The sequence below is a fragment of the Bactrocera neohumeralis genome, chromosome 4 (assembly GCF_024586455.1).
Source record: "Bactrocera neohumeralis isolate Rockhampton chromosome 4, APGP_CSIRO_Bneo_wtdbg2-racon-allhic-juicebox.fasta_v2, whole genome shotgun sequence".
Taxonomy (NCBI): domain Eukaryota; kingdom Metazoa; phylum Arthropoda; class Insecta; order Diptera; family Tephritidae; genus Bactrocera; species Bactrocera neohumeralis.
In genome coordinates this window covers 11036212-11058362 of record NC_065921.1, presented here as the reverse complement: position 1 = coordinate 11058362, position 22151 = coordinate 11036212, and the positions used below count along the sequence as shown (strand labels likewise).

The window sequence follows — 22151 nt, the reverse complement described above, 5'->3', positions numbered from 1 at the left end:
TTGGCGCATAATAATTATCCAATTCTAAGAAATACAATTTTTTCCTGTGCGTATCCGGAAACAACATTAGTAATACTTAATATGAGGCGAAATATTTCAAATTAATATTATTTTACAGAAATAGTCAATAATTTAATCGTTTCCTTATGATAATTTTGACTGAATCATACCTCAATATATTCTAAAAATAAATATCATTTATTTATCTAAATGTTTATCTACGTGTACACATCTTTACTAATACCTTGTGATCCGAAAATTGTAAACAAAACTTAAAGTATTTATCTACTCATCAATATTTACTTTAGAGTCTTCAAAGTAATCCCCACCAGATGTAATACATTCATGCCAACGATTTTTCCAATTCTCGAAACACTTTTTATAAACACTTTTTGGATGGCCTTCTTCAGCAAAATTTGTTTTATCTCTTCGATTCCAATTTAGCCATAAACGTCTGTCTGTCAGGTTATACGCGAACTAGTACTTATATTTGCGAAGCGTCGGTCTGAAATTTTGCATATCTTCGTCTTTATTGGTGTCGACATCACGACTTGTTTTGTTCCTTTCATTGGGAGTGTTTTCTTACGTGGCGGGTCCCAAACCCAGCGCAAACCCTAAGGAGGAAGGTTACGCCTTCTCACTTTAGTTCACCTTCAAGCGGATGTTTTTTGGCTACACAGAGGATACTTGGTCAATGGTTGGAAGTCGGGAGCTGCTTGAGTCATATGTCAATGAATCGTTTTTGGGAACTGCCAAGTGCATGGCGCTCAGAGAGCTTTCCTCACTTGCGTGAACTTCTATACATAGTTCCATTCTCTTTTCTTTATGGAATATCATTTTGTAAAGACAAGAATTAGACAGACGGAAAATATATTTCGACATGTTGAGGTTGATAAATGATATTAGAAAGTGAATTATATTATTCATAGGGTACGTGGAAACGTGGTATTATAGCATCTGCAGACTACAAGGTAGCGGTAATCTATAAGCGCTAAACTGTGTTGGTTATTTGGACGGACATCAATATCGGTAATTTTTATTAGACTTCAGTTGCTTTCCAATAAAAAGAATATGTCACTCTTTTTAATTTAATTAAGAGAACTGATAGCTGAGAGCCACGAATGAAGACTTAGAAGCAGACGAATATAAATGCCGAAATTTTAGTAAATCATCAAAATTAATTTATTAATGACGTCCTTTGAAAGGTGAGACTGAACTTATGAAACACCTCCACTCTCTCATATCAGGCACACTCTCCTCTACGAACTTTAAAAACATTAAAAAAAACCAAGCACACCTATTGCAACACAACCCTTAGATACAGATCACCACGTGGCACTTCAAATTACCCCATATTGTTGTGATACTACGTGCTGTTCCCGCCGCACCGTTTTATTTTGCATTTTATAATGCCAATTCCGTTATGCGCGCCGCTTCCATGCACCGCATAACCTTTTCGCCGCATCACACTCCATTGCAAGCGAACTCTGTAAATTGGCGGTTGTGGTTATGGCGACACTTGCTTTACTAGGTGTAGGTGGCAAGCGCAACGTGAACGTGGCATAGACGCTGCCACATTTTGCTGCCGGGCACATGTCAGTGGTCCATGCAATGCACTGCCACAGCAAGTTGCAACTTGCACGGCATAAATGCAGCGTTGAAGCGGTAAATGAAGCCAATAACTTATGCAGTGTTAGCTGTTGCGTCAGACTGTGACAACATTGCAGGCGCGCGTGGGCGTCCCTATCAGCGCCGCTTAATATGATATGAATGAGTAAGAGCCAAAGTTGTGAAGTAAAAAGGCAGTAAAAGAAAGCGAAAAGCGAAAAAAAGTTGTGTAAAAAAAAAGAAATGCAAAAACAAAAAACTCAACTTAAGAAGACAGTTAAGCGACGCGACGCGGCGGGCACTTGCGTTGGAAAGCGTTGCTGCTGGGTAATGAGATGCAACAGCAGCGCGCAGGCGTGCAGCGGCAAACACGCGCACACAACGGCACTCCAGCATCCCAGCACCCAACACAAACACAAACAAGCAAACAAAATTGTAATTAAGATATGCAAATGAAGCAAAGATATGACTTCGAGCGTGTGCGCAACGCGTTTTGCCGCCAAGCGCGTAGGGTGTAATCGGCGGCATGGATGCAAGCGTCGAATGTGGGGACGCAGCAGCGAGTTGAAGTATGCAAAATGTAGTGTAAATTTGTACATTTAATAAAATGTGTACCCGCTACTTACGCTCCACTGGATCTGCTGGTTGGCTTGCTTGTTTGTTTGTTTGTGTGGCAGCGCGCAGCTTGTTTGAAATTACTATGCAAGCGCCGGGCTTGTCTCCTTGAGTGACACTGAATGACATCATCACAACATCGTCAAATATTTATCAAGTCAATTATAAACTAAATAAAATTTTCCGCATTTATGCCTGCAGTCGGCGAAAAGCAAAGGTTTCCAGGCGACAGAGACAGCAGCCACTTCGGCGTTTGAATGAAGATGCGGAAGAGGCAGCGGAAATACGGACAATGAGGGGCAACAATTCAGATGTTAGTGATGTCTGAAATTATCGGTTACAAGCTACTTAATGTATTTGAAGATAATATAGAATTAGTTGCTATATTATATTAATATAGGATTGGTTAGTCGAAAAAGTCTTTTCGTATTTTGTCAGTATACAAGGTCTGTCGCAAAAGAAACAGAACTTTTTAAATATAACTGTTTCTGGTGGCGCCACCTATTGGTGGGTATGAAATGAAAAGTTTGATCTCTTGTTGACATTTCGTAAAAATTTTAAGACAATTGGATAACTACAATCGATGTTATCGATCAAAAAGTGACAGCAGCTTTTGGTCATCGGTCGTAAAATGCATTTTGAACAAAGAGCAAATATTAAATTTTGTTTTAAACTTGGGAAAACGTTTACTGAAACATTTGAAATGATGAAAAAGTCTATGGTGATCAGTGCCTATCCAATAGTAACGTGCATGAGTGGTTTAAACGATTCCAAGAAGGTCGTGAGGACCTCTGTGACGATCAGAAGTCGGTCGTCTTCAGAAGTCAAAAATAAAGACAATGCTGACTTGTTTTTACGATTCCGAGGGTATTGTACACCGAGAGTTCGTCCCACCTGGCCAAACGATGAATGCTGTGTTTTACCATGGTAACAATTCTTGCTGGTTGATTTTCGGTGGCGTTATGTAGCGTCTTTTTTCATTTTTGTCACGCATTCGTGGGGCCTGGCGCCTGTTGCACGATAATGCGCCGTGTCATCGGTCGACGCTTGTCACTGATTTTTTGACAAAAAACTCCGTATTAGCCATTAATCACTCACCCTACTCACCTGGCCCGGCACCCTGCGATTTTTCCTATTTGGAAAACTTCATTTGCCCATGAAAGGACACTGGTCTTAGGACATTTGAGCTATCCAAAAGGCGACGACCGATATTCTCAAGAGCATTCCGAAAAATGACCTTAAACACTCATTTGAAATGCTAATTGACCGGGCTAAACGCTGTATCGAAGCACAAGGAAACTACTTTGAATAAAAAATATAACTTTTGAAAAATATTAATTTTTTGTTGTTTTTTAACAGTCCTGTTTCTTTTGCGACAGACCTTGTTGTGTACCTTTATCGCATTAAGCGTGCCATTAATTTTTTTCAGTCAGTATTTCTCTACACGTGTTCGTTTCAAACTCTTTAATTTATTGGGTGAACTTTGTTGCTTACTCATGTACAGTAAGAAAACTTATATTTTGTAGCTTTCAAGAAAAATTCCCCGTTTCTGTTACCTACAATAAAAATTATTTATTATCTAAAAATTCTTTCTAAGAAATTGCTTTGAACGTGAGTGACGATTTTCTAACTATTACGTGCAAATATTTGAAATATGCAGGGTGTAGTTTAATCGTAAATTTAATAATCAGGATGACGAGAAAAGCTAAAATACGGGCGATCGGAAATAAAATTTGAGATATTTTGATAAAACTTTGTGAAAATTTTAAAAGTGGATGTCATCTTCCGACCCCGGTCACTTGGCATGTAACGTTACAGTTCTACTAAAAACGCAATAAATCAATAACTAAATACGCCAGAGACGTCAAATTTTACCTCCAAGATGGTTTAAGTAAGACTTATGAGAGCTGGTGTGAAAATTGGACGATGGGCATGGCATAGCCAACTATTTGGTGAAATTACATATCTTGGGACTCGACTAATCGAATTTGACTACATTTGGTACGTCACATTCTCATCGTATATCGATGTTACAGTTCAAAAATGGGCGGAAATCGGACTCCAACAACATGTACTTCCCATATAACAAAAGTTTTATATTGGATTTGACTCTTTCACTTTCCAGTACAAAAATCAAGATGAAATTACAAGTATAACGGGATACAATTTTGGACCAATAACTCTCTTAAAGTATTCCACCTTAAGACCAAAAATTGCTCAAGTTAACTTTTGATCGAAAATGTTGGTAAATGTGTGAGATTTGCAATTGAAATTCATACAGAATTCTTTCCTGATAATAATATCGCTGTGTATCGAAAATGGATTGAATCGGGTCAATACTTCCGTGAGCACATATATCTAATACAGATTTTCGAACTTCCGTGTGACTTTATAATGGATAAAAAAAAACAGAACAAATGGTTTTTTCGGCAAAATCAATTTATTTTATTCAAAATAGTCTCTTTCTGCTTCAATACAGCTTTTTTCACGGTCCAAAAATCATGTCGAACGAGTGTTTTAGCTCGTTGGCCGGTGTGGCCGCCAGTATGCCGGTGCAAACCTTTTGAATGGCCTCTACGTCTTCATAACGCTTTCCTTTCATGAGCACCAAAACACAAACATACTGACACTTAAAACGCAATAACTTCACTTCCAATCTATGAAATGTCATGAAATTCTCACTGGACAATCGATAAAGATAGCAGATTCTAACGCATCAGTCGACATATAGATGGCGCCACCAGGGGGCGCTAGATTCAAAAAGTCCTGTTTACTTTAGAACGCACCTTGTATATATTATAGGATTTTCGACTTTTCCCTTGGGGTGTTCCCTTTGGGTATTATATACATCATGGCAAACTTAGTAGACGCCGTTCGGGGTATTGTAAAATTGAAAGGGAATAATTTAAATGTTAGGAACGGAAAACTTTGTATTAATTATTTAAAACGCAAAATATTCTCGTCTATTTTCTTTAAATAGTCAAAGACTTAACTCAATTCTCATGAACTCGCCAATAGATAAGAAATTCTCTTCCAAGAATTTTAACTCAATTAGCAAAGAAGAATTTATAAACTTGTATTCACGTAAACAAAAATAAATATGTGGTAGATTTGTTTCTGTTTTCACCACGGGGAAGATAAAAAACCCAGCTACTAACCGATAGCCGACTTCCTGTTGTTGTTCCTCTGTATTGCATTTTAATAAGCACTAATTTTAGAACCTTTGAATTTTACTTCCGTAGGTTTGTTTTTGATTATTTTTCAATCGTTTGTGTCACTGCTAATAATAGCTTTTTATTTTAATTAACCTATTATTGGTTTGCCGATTAGATTGTGTCAAAGCCAATAGTGCTTTTACTATGTGGTTTGCAGCGGTTTGGTTTCATTCATTTGAGGCAGTATACATATGTATGTTATATGCACGCGTATTAGAGGCTAGACGCCAGTAAACTGATTATTATTTGTCACCTGCTTTAAATTAAGTGCCAAGTGTGCGGTAACACTTAATGCTGATACTAAATAAAAAAAAAGAGATTTCTTAGAAAAATTGTAAATAGGTAGACGTAAATGAGTTCTACCGAACTGGCGTACACAGGTTAGATTTAGTTCTTATAAAATAACAAAAAAAAAATGTTTTTGCCTGTGTTTGATTATTTTATACCGAAGAATGTTGCGTGGAAGAATGAAAAAATACTAATCAGAAAATGATTGTCACGTGCTGTATTGAAATGCTGATATATGTACATATATGACTTATAAAAAGTTAGATAGAGTAAATATCTTTAAGCTAAAATTACATAGGTCTGCAAAAAAAAAGCTGTTTGGACTTTTTCAATAGTTTAAGCGTAAGATATGAGATTCCTCTCGTCTGACGCGAGCAAAACAGCAATAGTGAAGACTGTTCTTTTTGTTGGTGTAATGTTCATAACCCAATCTGCTATCAGCTATTTGTGCCATCCCATATGCGATCGAAATACCAGTCCCAAAGGCCCCTGATACCTTGGAAGAGATTCCAAATTCTTGCGAAGACGCTACTGTACTTGAACCCGAAAATGTACCTAAAGGAGTCTCACTAAAAAAAAAAACGGCCGTACCGACATGAAATGTTATATGGAATAGTTAGTGTTGAACGAAATAATAAGTTTTGGACCAAATTATTTTTTTCAAGCAACTCTGGAGTCTAGATTTTTTTTTGCAAAAATTGAGTTTTGTTACAAATCCGCCATTTTGTCAAACAAAATTAAATTTCAATTACAGTTGATTAAATATACCTTTCTGCCATTTTACTCAAATAGGTATGAATTACGTTTATAGATTATCTAACCACCGTTGTCTTCTATTATTTAGCGATAATTCCTCAACAAATATCATATACAAGTCACTTATTTGTCCGACAAGCAAAATTGTTTACTCATAAAATATTTAACATTTGGTTGTAAAATGACACCCGATATTTCAGCCAGCAAATATTTACTCAAGCCAATACGAGCAATACATATCTATGTATGTATGTTCGTATGAACGTAAATTACTGTACGACTTCGCGGCGATAGTGCCGCTATTGAATTATGGGCAGCAGATAGCTGACGAGCAACATGATAACGCAGTTTTTATTTCCGGCGAATTCCAAATATATTTACATATATGAAGCGGCAGGTTCATAGTGCCAGAGTTGGTTAGTAATATTGAAGTTTTAAATGCAAACAAGGTTTTTATTATCACTTACTTCTACTACACGTTTTGACATAATGGGTTGTCAAAAAAGTCTTGCGGTATTTTTATTGAATTTTTTTTTTTTTATTGAAATTGAAATGAATTTTTGATGACTCATGCCCAACTCTTGACCGATGCTACGGCTGCTACTATGCCGGTCTCTTTCGACTAATTCAGCGATTTTATCGCAATTTTCGACGACAGGCCTTCCGGAGCGTGGCGCATCTTCGACCACCTCTACACCAGAACGAAAACGTTGAAACCATCGTTGTGCGGTGGAAATGGAAACTGTATCGGGTCCATAAACTGCACAAATTTTATTGGCGGTTTGAGATGCATTTTTGCCTTTATCGTAGTAGTACTGTAAAATATGCCGTATTTTCTCTTTATTTTGCTCCATGTTTGCGACACTATAACTCACGAACGACATAAAAGAAACGACAATCAATCAAACACGTGTTAGCGCGTGAAATGAGCTTTTCAAAAAGGTATAGCATGACCCGATGCGACGAATAGAACTAGAACTACGCGCTTTCAGCGCCAACTAGCGAAAATACAGCAAGACTTTTTTGACAACCTATTATATGATTGGAATTTATCATCAGAACTCCTGTATTGCAGTTATGACTGGACTGGGGATGTTGGTCAAAGTTATCATACGAAACCTTATCAATTTTGCTGGAATACCAATTTATGAATTATACATGCAGCCATAAATCTACTTAGAGTTAATAAATTTGGAGAGGCTTCTATTGTTTTTTATTGAGGTCTTTTGTAATGTTTTATGTAAACCAAGTAATTTTAGATTCCGTAGCAGCTCTTAAAAAGTTCACAGTCGCACTTCTCTAAAACTTTTATGATAACTTAGTACGCCAATATTGCGAATGTTTTGCACAATACGGGAGTTTAACTTTCTAGTGAACCTGACTGGCAGTCAGCGGTACTGTAAATGTCTAGCTCCGCAGGTAACCGATTCTTCTCAGGTAATCGATTCTTCTCAGGTAATCGATTCTTCTCAGGTAACCGATACTCTCAGAGGTTGCTTTTCGTATTTCTAATCAAACTTCAATTTAATTTTTTTTTTAAATAATGAATTTTAACAAACCAACTAAACTAAAATAATACATAGTCGACCACTTTTTGGCATTTTTCCGCTAGAAACATTTTTCCATCAGTCTAAGACTTTTTTGGTTTCTCGACGAAAAACTGCGACAAATAATTTTCACCGACTTCTCTTGAAGGCAACTTTACTCCATTAAAGGAGTTCTGCATTGACCGAAACAAATGGTAGTCAGATGGAGCAAGGTCAGGGCTATATGGTGGATGTATCAAAACTTCCCAACCAAGCTTTCCCAGTCTTTGCCGAGTCATCAAAGATATGTGTGTTGTTGTTGTCCTAATGGAAGACACTTCTGGCCGTTTTTTCGAATGCTTGATCCAATCTCATCAGTTGTTGGCAGTAAAATGTAGAGTCAATCGTTCGACCAGGCTGGAGCAGCTCATAGTGGATGATTCCTTGCCAATTCCACCACAAAGAGAACACTCACCATAACCCTTTTGAGACGTCTATCCTGGCTTTGCGACCATTTGTTGAGCTTCACCATGCTTGGACCTTGATCTTTTTCACACAGTATTGTCGTATTTGATCCACTTTTCGGCTCCTGTTACCATTCGCTCATCGCATTTTTTTTTGCAGCCAGCCCTTTTTAAATGGTTCAAAGCTGTTTGATGATAAATGTTGCTTAGCTATGTCATGGCTGCTTATGTCGCGGTCCTGATCAATGTTTGCATAATTTCATCGACTTTTTCAACGATAGTTCGACCAGAGCTAGGTGAATCTTTCAAAACGAAATTTCCAGTACGGAAGCGACTGAACCATTGTTGTGCTACACGAACTGATACAGCATCGTCTCCGTAAACTTCACTAATTTCATTGGAAAATATAGGGAATTTCTTCATTATTTCCACTCATTTTTGAACTACGAATTTAATTTTTATTGCTTAAATGAAGCTTAGATCTCTCCTTTCCAACACTATATGGTATGGCACTGGCGATATCCGACTGCAACAACATCTATTGAGAAAACACGAACAGATGGAGACGTTAGTAAAATCAAACTTCCTTTTAAATAAGATTAGTTACAAAAAATTATGTTACTAGTTTAAAATAGTTAGTTGAAAAGTATTTTCCATGGCGCTTTAGTGAACACAACTTTCGTACAGAGCTAAGATATTTTAATATTTCAAATTTTATTTATTGTCCATAACTGTCACTTGTCTCATTAAATCGGAAGAACGTGTCATGGAAATATCTAGAATATTAGATGGAATGCCGCAAAACCCTACACCTAGACACATATAAAAGCACAGGAAATTATAGCAAAATTCAGTATTTGCAGAATTTCCACACATGTCGGGCAACGAGGCTTATAACACTTCCGAGAATATATCCTAAAGTGAAAATGAAAATGTGTGCTTCCAAAGTATTGATGCTTTCGGTGTTTCTAATAACGCCGTTTTGCTTCAAATGTGAAGAGTCGTCGGTGGTGAAGAACGCAAATATCTGCTACTCGCATTTTAAAAGAAAACTCGAAGTTGCGCAAGACGCGCTTGAAAGTGTAGTTAGAGGTTGCAGTGACAGCGATTTGTTTTGTAAAAATATCGCGAATAAAGAATTTTTATTACGAAAGATACAAATCGCAAGAGAAGTCCAGTACTGTAAAAGAGCAAAATGTGATAAAAATTTTAGAAGACTAGGCAAGCAAACTGTGAAAAACCGATTAAAGCGGGAGTATTGTAAAAAATTCTTAACACTTAAAAGCACATATAACACACATAGAAAACGTAGGAGTGCTACTGACAGCTCGGAATATTCCGAGGAAAGTGATTTGTGGTCAGCGTCAGAAGAAGACAGTGAGACAATGAGCGATTCGAAGTCACTTGATACGAGCTACAGTGATTCTTCGCTCTATAGCGTTTCGGGTGCTGAGTCAAGCGAATCCGCATCGCAGAACGCAGATAGTGAAATATTATCTAGTAGCGAATCAGAGCGCTCTAGCGATTTTAATGATGATGTTAAATCAAGTGAGTCTGAGTCTACATATTCTAGTGGTGGATCTTTGGTGTCTGAAACAGACGAAACCGATCAGAATATTAATGAATTCGAAACAGCTGAAACTTCAGAGAGTGATACTGACGAATCTTCAATATATGAAAGCTGGGAGTCGTCAGAGTCTAACACTTCGGAATTTTCAGCGTCTGAAAGTGATGAAACTTCAGAGTCTAAGACTGACGAATCATCAGATTCTGAATTTTGGAAATCTTCAGACTTCGAAAGCGATGAAAGCTCACAGTTCTCAACTGATGAATCCTTGGAGTCTGAATCTGAAATCTCGCTTTCTTCAGATTCCGAAACTGACGAAACTTCACAGCACGAAAGTTACGAATGTTCTGAGTCTGAATCAGAAACTCGAACATCTTCCGAATCAGAAATTGACGAAACATCAGAGTGCAAGTCTGAAACGTCTTCAGAATCAGAATGTGAAGAGTCACACGAGTTTTCATCTTTATTAAAAACCGACGAACCACGCTCTACTAGCATCAAAACCACTAAAATTTTTACTACAATCACGCCAACCACTTCAACATTCTTGCAATCCGAGCCAACAAGTATACCCACTACTTCTTCGCGAGGAACTGCTTCAACGTCCAATGCTGACGCTTCGCAGCGTACGACCGATAAGTCCACAACATTAGCTGATATAACAAGTATTTCCACCACTTCCGATGCCATTGCAACCACCTTAACAATTGTGAGAACCGATTCAACCAGTATTCCTACCACTTCTTCCGAAAAAACTGCATCAACATCAAATGCTGAAGCTTCGCACCATACCACTGATAGTTCTACAAAAGTATCTGATATAACTGACTTTTCAACCACAACCGATGCCACCGCAACCACCTCAACAATTGTGGGAACCGATTCAACCAGTATTCTCACCACTTCTTCCGAAAAAACTGCATCAACATCAAATGCTGAAGCTTCGCACCATACCACTGATAGTTCTACAAAAGTATCTGATATAACTGACTTTTCAACCACAACCGATGCCATCGCAACCACCTCAACAATTGTGGGAACCGATTCAACCAGTATTCTCACCACTTCTTCCGAAAAAACTGCATCAACATCAAATGCTGAAGCTTCGCACCATACCACTGATAGTTCTACAAAAGCATCTGATATAACTGACTTTTCAACCACAACCGATGCCACCGCAACCACCTCAACAATTGTGGGAACCGATTCAACCAGTATTCCTACCACTTCTTCCGAAAAAACTGCATCAACATCAAATGCTGAAGCTTCGCACCATACCACTGATAGTTCTACAAAAGCATCTGGTATAACTGACTTTTCAACCACAACCGATGCCACCGCAACCACCTCAACAATTGTGGGAACCGATTCAACCAGTATTCCCACCAGTTCTTCCGAAAAAACTATCTCAACATCAAATGCTGAAGCTTCGCACCATACCACTTATAGTTCTACAAAAGCATCTGATATAACTGACTTTTCAACCACAACCGATGCCACCGCAACCACCTCAACAATTGTGGGAACCGATTCAACCAGTATTCCCACCACTTCTTCCGAAAAAACTGCATCAACATCAAATGCTGAAGCTTCGCACCATACCACTGATAGTTCTACAAAAGCATCTGATATAACTGACTTTTCAACCACAACCGATGCCACCGCAACCACCTCAACAATTGTGGGAACCGATTCAACCAGTATTCCCACCACTTCTTCCGAAAAAACTGCATCAACATCAAATGCTGAAGCTTCGCACCATACCACTGATAGTTCTACAAAAGTATCTGATATAACTGACTTTTCAACCACAACCGATGCCACCGCAACCACCTCAACAATTGTGGGAACCGATTCAACCAGTATTCTCACCACTTCTTCCGAAAAAACTGCATCAACATCAAATGCTGAAGGTTCGCACCATACCACTGACAGTTCTACAAAAGTATCTGATATAACTGACTTTTCAACCACAACCGATGCCATCGCAACCACCTCAACAATTGTGGGAACCGATTCAACCAGTATTCCTACCACTTCTTCCGAAAAAACTGCATCAACATCAAATGCTGAAGCTTCGCACCATACCACTGATAGTTCTACAAAAGCATCTGATATAACTGACTTTTCAACCACAACCGATGCCACCGCAACCACCTCAACAATTGTGGGAACCGATTCAACCAGTATTCTCACCACTTCTTCCGAAAAAACTGTCTCAACATCAAATGCTGAAGCTTCGCACCTTACCACTTATAGTTCTACAAAAGCATCTGGTATAACTGACTTTTCAACCACAACCGATGCCACCGCAACCACCTCAACAATTGTGGGAACCGATTCAACCAGTATTCTCACCACTTCTTCCGAAAAAACTGCATCAACATCAAATGCTGAAGCTTCGCACCATACCACTGATAGTTCTACAAAAGCATCTGATATAACTGACTTTTCAACCACAACCGATGCCACCGCAACCACCTCAACAATTGTGGGAACCGATTCAACCAGTATTCCTACCACTTCTTCCGAAAAAACTGCATCAACATCAAATGCTGAAGCTTCGCACCATACCACTGATAGTTCTACAAAAGCATCTGATATAACTGACTTTTCAACCACAACCGATGCCACCGCAACCACCTCAACAATTGTGGGAACCGATTCAACCAGTATTCCTACCACTTCTTCCGAAAAAACTGTCTCAACATCAAATGCTGAAGCTTCGCACCATACCACTGATAGTTCTACAAAAGCATCTGATATAACTGACTTTTCAACCACAACCGATGCCACCGCAACCACCTCAACAATTGTGGGAACCGATTCAACCAGTATTCTCACCACTTCGCACCATACCACTGATAGTTCTACAGAAGCATCTGACATAACTGACTTTTCAACCACAACCGATGCCACCGCAACCACCTCAACAATTGTGGGAACCGATTCAACCAGTATTCCTACCACTTCTTCCGAAAAAACTGCATCAACATCAAATGCTGAAGCTTCGCACCATACCACTGATAGTTCTACAAAAGCATCTGATATAACTGACTTTTCAACCACAACCGATGCCACCGCAACCACCTCAACAATATATGGGGACTATGTGAGAGCCGATTCAACCAGTATTCTCACCACTTCTTCCGAAAAAACTGCATCAACATCAAATGCTGAAGCTTCGCACCATACCACTGATAGTTCTACAAAAGCATCTGATATAACTGACTTTTCAACCACAACCGATGCCACCGCAACCACCTCAACAATTGTGGGAACCGATTCAACCAGTATTCCTACCACTTCTTCCGAAAAAACTGCATCAACATCAAATGCTGAAGCTTCGCACCATACCACTTATAGTTCTACAAAAGCATCTGATATAACTGACTTTTCAACCACAACCGATGCCATCGCAACCACCTCAACAATTGTGGGAACCGATTCAACCAGTATTCTCACCACTTCTACCGAAAAAACTGTCTCACCATCAAATGCTGAAGCTTCGCACCATACCACTTATAGTTCTACAAAAGCATCTGGTATAACTGACTTTTCAACCACAACCGATGCCATCTCAACCACCTCAACAATTGTGGGAACCGATTCAACCAGTATTCTCACCACTTCTACCGAAAAAACTGTCTCACCATCAAATGCTGAAGCTTCGCACCATACCACTGACAGTTCTACAAAAGTATCTGATATAACTGACTTTTCAACCACAACCGATGCCATCGCAACCACCTCAACAATTGTGGGAACCGATTCAACCAGTATTCTCACCACTTCTACCGAAAAAACTGTCTCACCATCAAATGCTGAAGCTTCGCACCAAACCACTTATAGTTCTACAAAAGCATCTGGTATAACTGACTTTTCAACCACAACCGATGCCATCTCAACCACCTCAACAATTGTGGGAACCGATTCAACCAGTATTCCACCACTTCTTCCGAAAAAAACTCATCAACATCAAATGCTTCGCACCATACCACTGATAGTTCTACAAAAGCATCTGATATAACTGACTTTTCAACCACAACCGATGCCATCGCAACCACCTCAACAATTGTGGGAACCGATTCAACCAGTATTCTCACCACTTCTACCGAAAAAACTGTCTCACCATCAAATGCTGAAGCTTCGCACCATACCACTGACAGTTCTACAAAAGTATCTGATATAACTGACTTTTCAACCACAACCGATGCCATCGCAACCACCTCAACAATTGTGGGGACCGATTCAACCAGTATTCTCACCACTTCTTCCGAAAAAACTGTCTCAACATCAAATGCTGAAGCTTCGCACCATACCACTTATAGTTCTACAAAAGCATCTGGTATAACTGACTTTTCAACCACAACCGATGCCATCGCAACCACCTCAACAATTGTGGGGACCGATTCAACCAGTATTCTCACCACTTCTTCCGAAAAAACTGTCTCAACATCAAATGCTGAAGCTTCGCCCCATACCACTGATAGTTCTACAAAAGTATCTGATATAACTGACTTTTCAACCACAACCGATGCCATCGCAACCACCTCAACAATTGTGGGAACCGATTCAACCAGTATTCCCACCACTTCTTCCGAAAAAACTGTCTCAACATCAAATGCTGAAGCTTCGCCCCATACCACTGATAGTTCTACAAAAGTATCTGATATAACTGACTTTTCAACCACAACCGATGCCACCGCAACCACCTCAACAATTGTGGGAACCGATTCAACCAGTATTCTCACCACTTCTTCCGAAAAAACTACATCAACATCAAATGCTGAAGCTTCGCCCCATACCACTGATAGTTCTACAAAAGCATCTGATATAACTGACTTTTCAACCACAACCGATGCCATCGCAACCACCTCAACAATTGTGGGAACCGATTCAACCAGTATTCCCACCACTTCTTCCGAAAAAACTGTCTCAACATCAAATGCTGAAGCTTCGCACCATACCACTGATAGTTCTACAAAAGTATCTGGTATAACTGACTTTTCAACCACAACCGATGCCATCGCAACCACCTCAACAATTGTGGGAACCGATTCAACCAGTATTCCCACCACTTCTTCCGAAAAAACTGCATCAACATCAAATGCTGAAGGTTCGCAACATACCACTGACAGTTCTACAAAAGTATCTGATATAACTGACTTTTCAACCACAACCGATGCCATCGCAACCACCTCAACAATTGTGGGAACCGATTCAACCAGTATTCCCACCACTTCTTCCGAAAAAACTGTCTCAACATCAAATGCTGAAGCTTCGCACCATACCACTGATAGTTCTACAAAAGCATCTGATATAACTGACTTTTCAACCACAACCGATGCCATCGCAACCACCTCAACAATTGTGGGAACCGATTCAGCCAGTATTCCCACCACTTCTTCCGAAAAAACTGTCTCAACATCAAATGCTGAAGCTTCGCACCATACCACTGATAGTTCTACAAAAGCATCTGATATAACTGACTTTTCAACCACAACCGATGCCATCGCAACCACCTCAACAATTGTGGGAACCGATTCAACCAGTATTCCCACCACTTCTTCCGAAAAAACTGTCTCAACATCAAATGCTGAAGCTTCGCACCATACCACTGATAGTTCTACAAAAGTATCTGATATAACTGACTTTTCAACCACAACCGATGCCACCGCAACCACCTCAACAATTGTGGGAACCGATTCAACCAGTATTCCCACCACTTCTTCCGAAAAAACTGCATCAACATCAAATGCTGAAGCTTCGCACCATACCACTGATAGTTCTACAAAAGCATCTGATATAACTGACTTTTCAACCACAACCGATGCCATCGCAACCACCTCAACAATTGTGGGAACCGATTCAACCAGTATTCCCACCACTTCTTCCGAAAAAACTGTCTCAACATCAAATGCTGAAGCTTCGCACCATACCACTTATAGTTCTACAAAAGCATCTGATATAACTGACTTTTCAACCACAACCGATGCCATCGCAACCACCTCAACAATTGTGGGAACCGATTCAACCAGTATTCCCACCACTTCTTCCGAAAAAACTGCATCAACATCAAATGCTGAAGCTTCGCACCATACCACTGATAGTTCTACAAAAGTATCTGGTATAACTGACTTTTCAACCACAACCGATGCCACCGCAACCACCTCAACAATTGTGGGAACCGATTCAACCAGTATTCCCACCACTTCTTCCGAAAAAACTGTCTCAACATCAAATGCTGAAGCTTCGCACCATACCACTGATAGTTCTACAAAAGCATCTGATATAACTGACTTTTCAACCACAACCGATGCCATCGCAACCACCTCAACAATTGTGGGAACCGATTCAACCAGTATTCCCACCACTTCTTCCGAAAAAACTGCATCAACATCAAAAGCTGTTGGTTCGCAACATACCACTGATAGTTCTACAAAAGTATCTGATATAACTGACTTTTCAACCACAACCGATGCCACCGCAACCACCTCAACAATTGTGGGAACCGATTCAACCAGTATTCCCACCACTTCTTCCGAAAAAACTGCATCAACATCAAAAGCTGAAGCTTCGCACCATACCACTGATAGTTCTACAAAAGTATCTGATATAACTGACTTTTCAACCACAACCGATGCCATCGCAACCACCTCAACAATTGTGGGAACCGATTCAACCAGTATTCCCACCACTTCTTCCGAAAAAACTGCATCAACATCAAATGCTGAAGGTTCGCAACATACCACTGACAGTTCTACAAAAGTATCTGATATAACTGACTTTTCAACCACAACCGATGCCATCGCAACCACTTCAATAACCATGGGAATCGATTCAACAAGTATTATCTCCACTTCTTTCGGAGGAACTTCATATCAATTGCAACCGAATCCGACGCAACCACCTTCTTTGAGACCGAGTCTACGAGTATTTCAGTTCTACTAAATATCTGATATAACTTCGAAAACCGAGCCAACAAGCATTCCCACTACGTCTTCCGGGGAAACTCCATCTATAACGAATTTTTAGTTCTACAGATGCATCTGGGATAAAATATTTTTCAAGCACAATCGAATTCAATGCAACCTGGCCAACCTTCTTTAGTACCGAATAAACGAATTATCGCTCCACTTCTCCCTGTTCCTTATGAATTGAGCCAACAAATAATCTGTCCACTTATTCATTTTTGATCCATGTGGAGTTTTTCCATGACTAATTTCTTAGTTGGGTCGTTCGGGAATAGCCAGTAATATTAATTAGGTGATAAGTGTAAAGTTTACGATCTTAGTTATCTCTTCCATTTGTTGTTATAGGCCAGTGAAGTCGCTCAGCATGTTATCTTTATTGACGGAAGTAATTTATAAGTTTTTAATCGATCATATGGGGACTATGGGGAAGCAACGACAACAGCAATTTGTGAATAGCGAGATTGTAAGAGTACATGTACCCGAAAGCGGTTAGTTATATAAATTTATAGGTTCGTATGTTTGAATGTGTATGTATGTATTAAGATAAAGAAATTGCAAAATCTGCGGCTAAACAATAAATTTTTGAAACGACATCGGCATTTTATTGAGCATTTATGGATGTTGTAAAATAATTTTACAAATCCAAAAGAACCGTATTACCTATAAAATTATGAATATTCCCGGTAGTGGCCCCAGTTATACGTTAGCGGCCAATCGGAACGTATAAATTGCTTGTATTCAATCGCAAGTCTAAAAGAGTTTACAGTGAAATAAACTTAGTGAAGAAATTTAAATTATTATAGCAAAGAGGATAAACGAGAGAACATCCCAAAAATTTATACGAAATGTACAAGTTATCGATTATTCTGCTAAGCCTTTTAGCAGGCACGGCTTTCGGTGCCTCAACGAACAATTTGCTTAGGAGCACAGAGATCAATTTATTGCAATTGATGGTGGACACGCGAGCCAATCAACGCGCCAACCCCGAGCAAAGCTTGGCTTGCTTCGATTATTATCTTAAAGTGTTCGACGATCTCAATGAGGAGTACCGACTAGGCTTTGCTGCCTGCCTTGACACAGCCGAAGATGATAGGAGCAAAGTCGACGCTGCTACACAACCTGAACGCGATGCGATTGAAGCGTCGGCCAAGTCTTCTTGTGAGGCACTGAACGCTTGCGCACAGCTTGTTGGATCAATCGAATATTTCAGTTGCTTTTCAAGTACTGTAAGTAGAAACTGACCGCCGATGATTTATGGGAAATATTGTTTAATTAAAAATTATTATTTTTTAGGGCAAAGACAATACCGAAAGCATGTACGAGATTTCAGCAGATGCTGGCGAAACTTTAGCAAATGTACGCGAAAGCTATCGCTTAATAGAAAATGCTGAACACCGCTGTACGAATGCATCTGAACGTGAATATGTGGAGAATACCTATAAGGCTAATCTGGATTTACAAAGCTGTCTTAGAGGTGAATCGGCAGTGCCGACGACCGTCGCTCCAACACCTACTTCTCCCTCAGAAACAAGCCCGGGAGAAACAGAATCAACAGCGGCACCAACCGAGTCAACTCCAGGTACTCCTGAACCTACAGGCGCACCAACCGAGTCGACAACAGGGGCACCCGAAGAGACAGAATCAACAGCGGCACCAACCGAGTCAACTCCAGGTACTCCTGAACCTACAGGCGCACCAACAGAGTCGACAACAGGGGCACCCGGAGAGACAGAATCAACAGCGGCACCGACCGAGTCAACTTCAGATACTCCTGAACCTACAGGCGCACCAACAGAGTCGACAACAGGGGCACCCGCAGAGACAGACTCAACAGCGGCACCGACCGAGTCGACCTCGGATGCTCCAGCTGTAACTGAAGACGCTGGAACAACTACGAATAGTGATTTCATGCCAGAAGAAGACCTGTTTGCTATGAGGAAACTGCTTGCTAAACTAAAAAGTAGACTTGCAGTGAGCAAACATTAAGAGCATAATAGTTGAAACTGACTAAAAAAATACCAAAATTTATTATAATCCGAACATCTATGTACTTTCACAGAAAAACAGTATTATATAGAAAATTGAAAAACCCTGTATTTGAAATTATTTAATATTAAATATTACTTCGAGTAATAAGAAACCCATTTTGTAAAAATTCGATAGAAATATTAACAAATTGTGAACGAGCAAAAATACAGTCGCTATTCGATAAATATACTCCCATTATTTAAATCAATTTGATTTGGATTTTTGACGCGAATATTTAGATAGAAGTACACTTAGACAAGACCGTCGACTTGTCCCTACGAAATTCGAGTGTTGAGTCTCGGAATGTGTGGAGATGAATCAGGAATCCAGTTTCAAACCCGCTTACGAAATAACGGTACATATATAATAACATTCTTCATATTTTTTTGACTAGTTAGCTGGCTGTTTTCACCATGAAATTCTCAATTTTAGCATTTTTGAATGAAATATTTATTGATATGTCGATAGCTGGCGCAGATAACCTCACGATTACTGATATCGGTTCAATACACTTGAATTTATGAGTTAGATAAGTGGATTGGCTATCACTGCAAAGTGTGGACACGCTAATTTCAAGTTCAGCAAACGAATTAAATGGTTCGACTTTATTGCTTTAATTAAACAGATAGTGATAAACAGGTAGGATTGGAAGAATACTTATATTTGCTGTTCTTTGCAAATGGTGAATAGTTCCGTTTACCATATTGTGAGCATGAAAGGTGTTCTGTCTGACTGTAGCATTTAATTTAAAACCATATGAACAAAGGAGCTATGTATTTCAATGTGCCTGTTCGAAAAATAGACCAGTGTTGATAAGCCACATATACACCCTGTCAAGAAAGTATCGGAAATTTTTCATTTCCCCTCCCATCTCTCGCTTATATGGAAGACAGGTAATTTTTTTGCTAGCTTGGTACAACTGTCCTTAATTACGATGGCAAAAATTAGCGCGATCTGTCAACCAGTGTTTTTACAGCAGCTGTTTATGTCAGTCGAGCTCAGTAGTGTTTGTCGAATTTTACAAAAATTTTTAACGTTTGTTTGTTAAATTTTGGCCAAACACTCAACAAATATCATTGAGCAAGCACCGTATTCACCTAATTTAGGTACGTGGGACTTCTGGCTATTCTTGTTTGAGTTAATTGAAGACATCAAAACAAATTCGACGCGAGAGCTGAGGTGAACAGATGATCTTAATATCTCTTATGAATCGCCACAGCTCGCCAGTCGTCTTCTCAATTCCGCAATTTGGCGTCAATTCACGCCACGTGCAGTCAAGTCTTTCTCCATCTGATCTCTTCTACCAAGTGGAGGTCATTCTCCTCCTCTGTTTCCACCGGCGGGTAGTGTATTGAATACCTTCAAGGCTAGAGTGTTCTCTTCCATCAAGACAACGTGACCTAGCCAGCGGAATCGATGTCTCTTGATTCGATGAACAATGCCAATGACTACGATGCTCATCGTTGCCAATGCGAAAACTATAATTATTCCGCAAAACCTTTCTCTCGAACACTCCTAAGGCCGAATTATCAGATGATGTCATTGTTCATGCCTCCGCACCATATAGCAGGACGGGTATGATGCGGGACTTGTAGAGTTTGGTCTTTGTTCGTCGAGAGGACTTTACTTTTCAATTGCCTACTAAGTCCAAAGAAGCATCTGTTGGCAAGAGTAATTTTGCGTTGCATTATAAGGTTGATTTTGTAGCTGATGTTGATACTGGTTCCAAGATGGCCAAAATTATCTACGACTTCAAAAATATGACTGTCAATATGTAGTGACATGTGAGCGAGGTCGTGAATACGAAACACAGCGAATTAAACACAGAATATATTTCGTTTTGTCCTCGTTCACAACCAGATTCAATACATATTGGTTTATGTTTAGGGTATGTTGGGATTGTTAATGTTGGATTCGTACCGAAAGCCATGAATCTTTTGCAAACATGACGTCGAGTAAAGCTGATGAGCTGCTTGAGGACCTTGCAGTCACCAAATACTTTATACTAGTGAACAAGAATTGGTTTGTAAATATGATGTTGAAACTCTTCAACAATCTAGTGAATTGTGTTCCAACTATGAGCCAAATCCAAAAAACCGGAATGCGCTAGAAGTACTGAGGGCCATCACTGCCGATGCTTTCAACAAGTGTAAGGAAAATTGAATTATAATAGGAATGCAACTTTTAAATTTTATGAATGCATATATCTCAAGAATGTTTCAAGTAGATCCTAGAAAAATTGGCGAGGATGTGGCAATTTTGATAACTGCCATATTGATGTCTTATATAGGATTTTTTTTTTATTGTTCAAACCTTTGAAGCGTTTTTCTTAACGAAATCTGTGCTCCCCCAAAATTATGTACTTTAAAGAGTTCTTTTTAATATTTTGCATTCTACAATAACAAAAAAAAATCGTTTTTTTCTTTACAAGTGTTTCCAAAAAGTGGAAATTGAAATTTCGAAAAACTCTCTCTAACTTTAATTTTTTATTCCAGTTCATCCAGCACCGAGTTATCGGAGCACATCAAATAAACTTCTTTTCTGAGACGGAGCGTTGATATGCTTGTATTGGCTCTGTAGGATTCTATGAAGACGATAATTTAGATTTCTGTTGCCATACGTGAAATTGGACCTTCTATTTAGTTAGTTCGGTTTAAATTTAATCAGCAGGTATAGTATACAAGCATTTCTCTTCCAATATGAGACAGATGTGAACCCGTCTGGTTAGTTCCTAGTATTCCTAAATAAGAGTAAATGTTATAATTCAATATACTTTTCTTTTCAAAAATACTTTTAGATTTTTCAGTGAATGCCAAAAATATTGTAAAACCTTGTACTAGATGAAAATACATAGTTATTTGCACATTCACCATTATCAATCCCTCAGTTGTATACTCAATTCTTAGAAATTTATACTCGTATATGTGCCCATTTGTAGGCATACCAATTACTAATAAAGATAATCATTTCTACGAATTCTGGTCTGGACTTTTTTGAAACTTATGATCATAAATCTGGAATTAGTGAAATCCCCGCAGGTTAAAAATATATATTACTCGTCATCGCAATTTACGAGGTGTGTTCAAAAAGTATCGCGAATTTTGAAT

At 39.2% G+C, this 22151-nt stretch overlaps 3 protein-coding genes across 6 annotated transcripts; all 3 read left to right on the top strand.

Annotated features, from left to right (window-relative positions):
- The first annotated feature begins 9857 nt into the window (after positions 1-9857).
- Positions 9858-11349, top strand: LOC126757592 (serine-rich adhesin for platelets-like). Its single transcript, XM_050471609.1, has 2 exons — positions 9858-11253; positions 11327-11349. Exons 1-2 carry the CDS (start codon positions 9858-9860, stop codon positions 11347-11349), a joined length of 1419 nt encoding a protein of 472 aa, XP_050327566.1.
- A 345-nt stretch (positions 11350-11694) lies between these two features.
- Positions 11695-17578, top strand: LOC126757591 (serine-rich adhesin for platelets-like). The gene is made up of 4 exons (XM_050471608.1): positions 11695-11720; positions 11813-11952; positions 14835-16454; positions 16617-17578. Exons 1-4 carry the CDS (start codon positions 11695-11697, stop codon positions 16991-16993), a joined length of 2163 nt encoding a protein of 720 aa, XP_050327565.1. The 3' UTR covers positions 16994-17578.
- A 137-nt stretch (positions 17579-17715) lies between these two features.
- LOC126755635 (uncharacterized) lies at positions 17716-19252 on the top strand. 4 transcript variants are annotated; one of them, XM_050468348.1, is made up of 3 exons: positions 17716-18242; positions 18310-18595; positions 18782-19252. In XM_050468348.1, the coding sequence occupies exons 1-3, from the start codon at positions 17862-17864 to the stop codon at positions 19000-19002; spliced, it is 888 nt and encodes a 295-aa protein (XP_050324305.1). In that variant the 5' UTR covers positions 17716-17861; the 3' UTR covers positions 19003-19252. The 4 variants fall into 4 exon arrangements, with proteins under 4 accessions (XP_050324305.1, XP_050324304.1, XP_050324303.1 ...); XM_050468347.1 differs by having other exon boundaries at positions 18310-18607; positions 18794-19252; XM_050468346.1 differs by having other exon boundaries at positions 18310-18688.
- Positions 19253-22151: the final 2899 nt, after the last annotated feature.

Excerpts from the sequence above, each read along its gene's own strand:
- LOC126757591 (XM_050471608.1), top strand. The coding sequence starts at position 11,695 with ATGCCACCGCAACCACCTCAACAATT. Across the intron at positions 11,721-11,812 it reads CCGCAACCACCTCAACAATT|TTCTACAAAAGTATCTGATA; the intron begins GTGGGAACCGAT and ends TACCACTGATAG. Across the intron at positions 11,953-14,834 it reads ATCAACATCAAATGCTGAAG|CTTCGCCCCATACCACTGAT; the intron begins GTTCGCACCATA and ends CAAATGCTGAAG.
- LOC126757592 (XM_050471609.1), top strand. The coding sequence starts at position 9,858 with ATGAGCGATTCGAAGTCACTTGATACGAGCTACAGTGATTCTTCGCTC. Across the intron at positions 11,254-11,326 it reads TGTGGGAACCGATTCAACCA|TTCTACAAAAGCATCTGGTA; the intron begins GTATTCCTACCA and ends TACCACTGATAG.
- LOC126755635 (XM_050468345.1), top strand. The coding sequence starts at position 17,862 with ATGTACAAGTTATCGATTATTCTGCTAAGCCTTTTAGCAGGCACGGCT. Across the intron at positions 18,243-18,309 it reads TCAGTTGCTTTTCAAGTACT|GGCAAAGACAATACCGAAAG; the intron begins GTAAGTAGAAAC and ends ATTATTTTTTAG.